This window comes from Helianthus annuus, chromosome 10 (assembly GCF_002127325.2).
Source record: "Helianthus annuus cultivar XRQ/B chromosome 10, HanXRQr2.0-SUNRISE, whole genome shotgun sequence".
NCBI classification, from domain to species: Eukaryota; Viridiplantae; Streptophyta; class Magnoliopsida; order Asterales; family Asteraceae; genus Helianthus; species Helianthus annuus.
The window spans coordinates 97,762,953-97,768,966 of NC_035442.2; the positions used below are offsets into that span (position 1 = coordinate 97,762,953).

Genomic DNA, 6,014 nt, shown 5'->3' on the forward strand with positions numbered 1-6,014 from the left:
AACGGTCCTTATCGTCGTCAACAACCTCACGGGGAGTGAATGACCGTTTCAGACCGATTGTTACTGAAAACGATTAACCAATCGTTTGTGAGTGAAGGATGTTTGATTGTAAACCTCATTACATCAACGTACTTCCTCATTTCAATGGAAGGTCCAACGATGAGCCGTATACACATTTGGCGGAATTTTCTTCAGTTTGCAACACTATCGGGGGGCATAACTTTGTACTAGAGGAGGTTACACTTCGCTTGTTCCAATTCTCATTGAAAGACAAAGCGAAGGAATGGTTCCTTACCCTCCCGGCCAATAGCATCCGCACATGGGGAGAAATGCAACAAGCATTTCTAGATGAATACTATTCTATGGCGAAGACTGATGATGCTCGTGATGAAATTAGGTCTTTTCGCCAATTATCGGGTGAGCCGTTGCATGAAGCGTTCACTCGATTCAAAGAAATGATGCGGAGATGCCCACATCATCAAATCGAGAAGTGGGAGTTGGTTAAGTGCTTTGTACGGGGTCTAGATGACAACACATGGAACCGACTTTAATCAACAAGCAATGGGACCCTTCTAAGAAACCGTGAAGATGATGATTGGGAATTCTTGGAACGGATGAGTAAGCGTTCGAAAGAGAAAGAATCGGCTGATCGAGCCAAGAAGCATCCCGTTTCCCGGTCACTTCCCGATCTCGATTCTAAAGATCGGATTTCCACTCTAGAACGGGAAATGGCTCGTATAAAGAAAAAGGAAGTAAATGCGGTTCAATTCGAGGTATGTGAAGATTGTGGTGATATTGGACATAGAGCAGAACAATGTCCAACGGGGCTGAGTGATTACACGGAGGAGGTCAACCAAGTGTATGGAGATAGGAAGCAATATGACATGAACTCCAACACTTACCATCCGAGTTTGAGAAATCACCCTAACTTTCGATATGGTAATGCGTCAAATCAAATGAACCCGAATTTTCAATCGGGTAATCAAGGAGGTCAAAGCGGGTCATCATATCAAAACCGCCAAGGTGGTAACCAAGGAGGTTATCAACGAAATTACAACCAAGGGTACCAAGGTAGGGACAACAATTACCAAGGTGGGTAACAAAGGAATTACAACAATCAAGGCGGTAAGGGAAGCGGGTCGAACAATCAAACCGGTGGCGATGACTTGAGTGCCAAAATGGATGCCTTGCTGAATATGCAAAAAGAATCTCAAACCAATATAAAAGAATCTCACAATGATATTAAGGAGATAAAGAAGACAAACGAGATTCGAGATAAAGCACATGAGGCATTGGCAAAGCAAGTGGGCCAACTCGCGGAGGAAATGGCTCAGATAAGGGGAAGCATGGGGAAGCTTCCAAGTGACACCACGGTAAACCCTAAGCATCAAGGGTCAAGCTCAAGGAACACATGTGAGGTACATTTAAATGAAATTTCTTTACGTAGTGGTCGAGTCATAGATAATGGTGTCAAATCACCATCACCCCAGTTTGTTGAAGAGGTGGTGGAAGATGCTAGTGAGGATGAGCATGACGATGGTCAAACGGGTCAAAATAAAAATGATTTGAAAAAGAAGAATAGCACTCCTGCTATGACCAACCCCGTCCCTAAGGCTAAAAAAAAGGGGTGTGGAGGCTAATACCGCCCCTTATCCCGAAGCATTGAAAGGACCCATAAAGAAAATTGTAAACAAAAGAGGTCCACAACAAGAAGAGTTGTTGGAAATTTTTAAACAAGTAAAAATAAATTTACCTCTTTTGGATGCAAGTAAACAAGTACTGTCTTATGCTAAGTACTTGAAACACTTGTGCACTCAGAAACGAACTCACAAATTTCCAAAGAAATTAGATTTAACCAGAAACGTGAGTTCGATTCTTTCGGGTGCACTTCCACCTAAGCTCCAAGATCCGGATGCGCCTATAATTTCGATTCAAGTTGGTGATTTTAAAATTAACCGGGCACTTCTAGATCTTGGTGCTAGCGTAAGCATTCTACCGCGTAGTTGATATGACCAATATGAGTTTGGTCCACTTCAATCGTCAAACACCACCGTGGTGTTAGCCGATTTGACACCCAAACTACCCTGTGGAGTTGTTTCGGATATGATAGTGAAAATCGAGGATTTTTACTATCCGGTGGACTTTCTAGTACTTGATTACGTGGCCAAGGACCCAAACAAGCAACCTACGGTGATTTTGGGTCGACCGTTCTTAGCAACTGCAAATGCTCAAATTGACTGCAGAACAGGAACGGTTGACATGACATTTAGAAACCGAAGGTTGAGGCTGCATGTTTTTTCCGGACTTATGAACCCTCCAGTTGACGATGAATGCTATATGGCAGACATTGTTGACACGTGTATACCTCTTTGCGACACAGTCGTGTATGGGGAAAACACAATGGAGGATTGTTATATGTTTGACAGGTCACAGGTGGAGGTGGAGAGAAGCATAGACGAGGAAGTGAAGAGTTTGGAGGTGCTTGCGGTTCGAGAAGCAAAACCGACATGGACGCACCAAGTTAAAAGTTTACAGGAGAGCATTGACACTAAATTGAAGCCGTCTTTAGTAGAGCCTCCGGAGGTTGAGTTGAAGGCATTGCCGAAGCATCTCAAGTATGCTTATGTTGGTGAAGGCAATACACTCCAGGTTATTATCGCATCAAATTTAACCGTGGAGCAAGAGGAAAAGTTGATGGAGGTGTTGGTCACCAATCAGGTGGCGATTGGATGGACCATTGCCGATTTGAAGGGTATTAGTCCCTCGGTGGTGATGCACAAAATCATCACAAAAGAGAATGTGACTCCCGTTTGAGATGCACAACGGAGATTAAATCCGAATATGCAGGAGGTAGTGAAGAAGGAAGTGCTGAAGTGGCTTGATGCGGGTATCATTTACCCGATCTCGGATAGCCAATGGGTGAGCCCAACACAGACGGTTCCCAAGTAAGCGGGTATACAAGTCATCAAAAATGACGCAGGTGAAGAGGTAGCCACTCGGCCGGTAACCGGGTGGCGAATTTGCATTGATTATAGGAAGTTGAATACCGCAACTTCCAAAGATCATTTTCCTTTACCATTCATTGACCAAATAGTTGAGAAATTGTCGGGACAAAAATTTTATTGTTTCTTAGATGGCTATTCTGGTTATAACCAAATTGCCATCCATCCGGAAGACCAAGCAAAGACCACGTTTACTTGTCCCTACGGCACTTTTGCATTTAGGCGAATGTCGTTTGGATTATGTAACGCCCCCGCCACCTTCCAAAGGTGTATGATGAGTATCTTTTCAGATATGGTGAGGAAGTCTTTGGAAATCTTCATGGATGATTTCTCAATTTTTGGGTCATCTTTTGAGGCTTGTTTGGACCAACTAGATAAAGTGTTAAAAAGCTGTGTTGAGACTAGTTTGGTCCTAAGTTGGGAAGAGCTATTTCATGGTTCAAGAGGGAATAGTGTTGGGACACGTGGTGTCAAGTCGTGGGATAGAGGTTAATCGTGCTAAGGTACAAGTCATATCTACCTTACCGTATCCCACGACTGTTAAAGGTGTTAGGTCATTTCTAGGTCACGCGGGGTTTTATCGGCGATTTATTAAGGGTTTTAGTGATATAACCAATCCTTTATGTAATTTGTTGTTAAAAGACCAACCGTTTGATTTTAATGAAAATTGCCAAAATGCTTTTAACAATTTGAAAGAGAGGTTAGTTGACGCCCCAATCTTGCAATCGCCAAATTGGTCTTTACCTTTTGAAATTATGTGCGATGCAAGTGATTATGCGGTGGGGGCCGTGTTGGGACAACGGGTCGATAAGAAACCTGTTGCCATATACTACGCAAGTAAGACTCTTTCGGATGCACAATTAAATTACACCACCACCGAAAAAGAGCTACTTGCGGTGGTATATGCATTGGATAAATTTCGGTCTTATATATGGGGTAGTAAAGTGATTATCTATTCTGGTCACAGTGCAGTTAGGTACCTCATGGAGAAGAAGGATGCAAAACCGAGATTAATCCGATGGGTGTTGTTGCTCCAAGAGTTCGATTTGGAGATACGGGCAAAAAGGGTATTGAGAATGTGGTAGCGGACCACTTGTCCCGGTTGACGGTTGAAGAAGATCCGAAGTCCTTAGAGATCAATGAGTCTTTCCCAGATGAGCACATAATGAAATTAGATAAATTGCCATGGTACGCCAACATTGTCAATTATCTTGTTACAGGTGATATGCCAGCACATTGGGATAGACGAAAGAGGCAACACTTCATGTCTCAAATCAAGTACTACCGGTTGGAAGAACCGCATTTGTGGAAGGAGTGTGCAGATCAAGTGATAAGAAGATGTATAGATGACGAGGAGATTCCAAGCGTGTTGCAGCATCTACACTCGTTTGCATGTGGTGGGCATTTTAGTGGTCACAAAACGGGTCACAAAGTGTTGAATAGTGACCTTTATTGGCCTACTATTTTTAAAGATGCTAACGAGTTTTCAAAGAATTGCATAGAGTGCCAGAAAATAGGGGGTATTTCAAAAAGGGGTGAAATGCCCATGCAACCAATTCTTGTTGTCGATGTTTTCGATGTATGGGGTATTAATTTTATGGGCCCATTCCCCAATTCCTATGGCAACTTGTACATCTTGGTGGCCGTTGACTATGTGTCAAAATGGGTTTTAGCAATAGCCACCAAGACAAATGACCATTCCGTGGTTTGTAATTTTGTTCAAACTAATATTTTTTCAAGGTTTGGGATTCCTCATGTCATCATAAGTGATGGAGGATCTCATTTTAAAAATTTTCGGTTTGGGAAACTTCTAAAACGGTTTGGTGTTGACCATAGGATTGCTACCCCTATCACCCGCAAACGAGCGGGCAAGTTGAGGTGTCAAATAGGCAAATCAAAGAGATTTTGCAAAAGACCGTGCAGGCGGACCGTAAGGATTGGTCAATTAAGTTGAACGATGCTTTATGGTCCTACTGTACGGCACATAAGACACCTATTGGCACTACACCTTACCGGTTGGTTTATGGTAAAAATTACCAGTTGAACTTGTGCATAAATCATTATGGGCTATTAAGGAAGTGAATGTTCAATATGATGATGCAGGTAGGGAACGGAAACTCAAACTATGCGAGTTGGAGGAATTACGGGAAATGACATATGAATGCGCGTCCAAGTACAAGGATGGGATGAAGAAGGCGCATGATGGATACAACTCGAAGCTCAAGTTCTTTCCTGGAAAGCTCCGTAGCAAATGGATGGGACCTTATGTGATCACCCGGGTCGGACAATTGGGTGACGTTACTATCGAAGACCCGAAGGATGGGGTACGACAAACGGTAAATGGTCATCGGCTAAAACCATTCCTTGATGGTAACGAAAAGTTGGAGGAGAACAAAGAATCGGTGAGCTTCGTGGTAAGCATCCCGGTTTATGAGGTTGAGTGATAAGGACCGGTAACAATTTGTGTAAAGTTATGTACAATTATTTATTTGTTTGTGTGTTTTTGTGTTAATCGTTTTCGTTTCATACTAACCTCTCTTGAATGTGTGAAGTTCAGACATTCCGAACGGGTCATGAAGACACAAGGTATGTTTTTAGGCTTTGTTATGTGCATTGAGGACAATACACGACTTTTCGGGGGTGGTAGGGCTTTCTCTCTCTCTCTCTCTTACTCCTTTTTTACTCTTGTCTTATTCTCTTGCTCTTTTTCTATTTTTTTTTTCTTTTTTTTTTTTTGCTTTTCTTCTTTTTTTCTCATATTTGTTATTTTTTTATTTTTTTTCTTTTCCTTATATTTTTTTCTTTTCTTTTCTTTTTCTTTTTTTCACCTCTTTATATCTTTTTTTATACAAATCACAACTATACAACTTAAAACTCCTATAATCGAATTTTCATCACACGGTTTTAAAAAGAAAAGGCTTATGGTTATGGGCTAGATGGGTTGTCAAACGAAAGGTTTAGGCTCAAAGTTGGCTACTAGGGGATAATTTTTGGGTAAGGATAAAAAATGGT

General features: G+C 41.9%; 1 protein-coding gene across 1 annotated transcript; it reads left to right on the forward strand.

Annotated features, from left to right (window-relative positions):
* The first annotated feature begins 614 nt into the window (after positions 1-614).
* Positions 615-5,446, forward strand: LOC110882263. The gene is made up of 5 exons (XM_022130332.1): positions 615-859; positions 1,448-1,627; positions 2,427-2,718; positions 3,979-4,222; positions 5,106-5,446. Exons 1-5 carry the CDS (start codon positions 615-617, stop codon positions 5,444-5,446), a joined length of 1,302 nt encoding a protein of 433 aa, XP_021986024.1.
* Positions 5,447-6,014: the final 568 nt, after the last annotated feature.

Bases quoted from the DNA above. Each gene is read 5' to 3' on its own strand.
- LOC110882263 (XM_022130332.1), top strand. From the start codon at position 615: ATGAGTAAGCGTTCGAAAGAGAAAGAATCGGCTGATCGAGCCAAGAAG. The intron at 1,628-2,426 runs GTGTGGAGGCTA...TATGTTTGACAG, and splicing joins CCTAAGGCTAAAAAAAAGGG to GTCACAGGTGGAGGTGGAGA. The intron at 2,719-3,978 runs GTGGCGATTGGA...CAGTGCAGTTAG, and splicing joins AGGTGTTGGTCACCAATCAG to GTACCTCATGGAGAAGAAGG.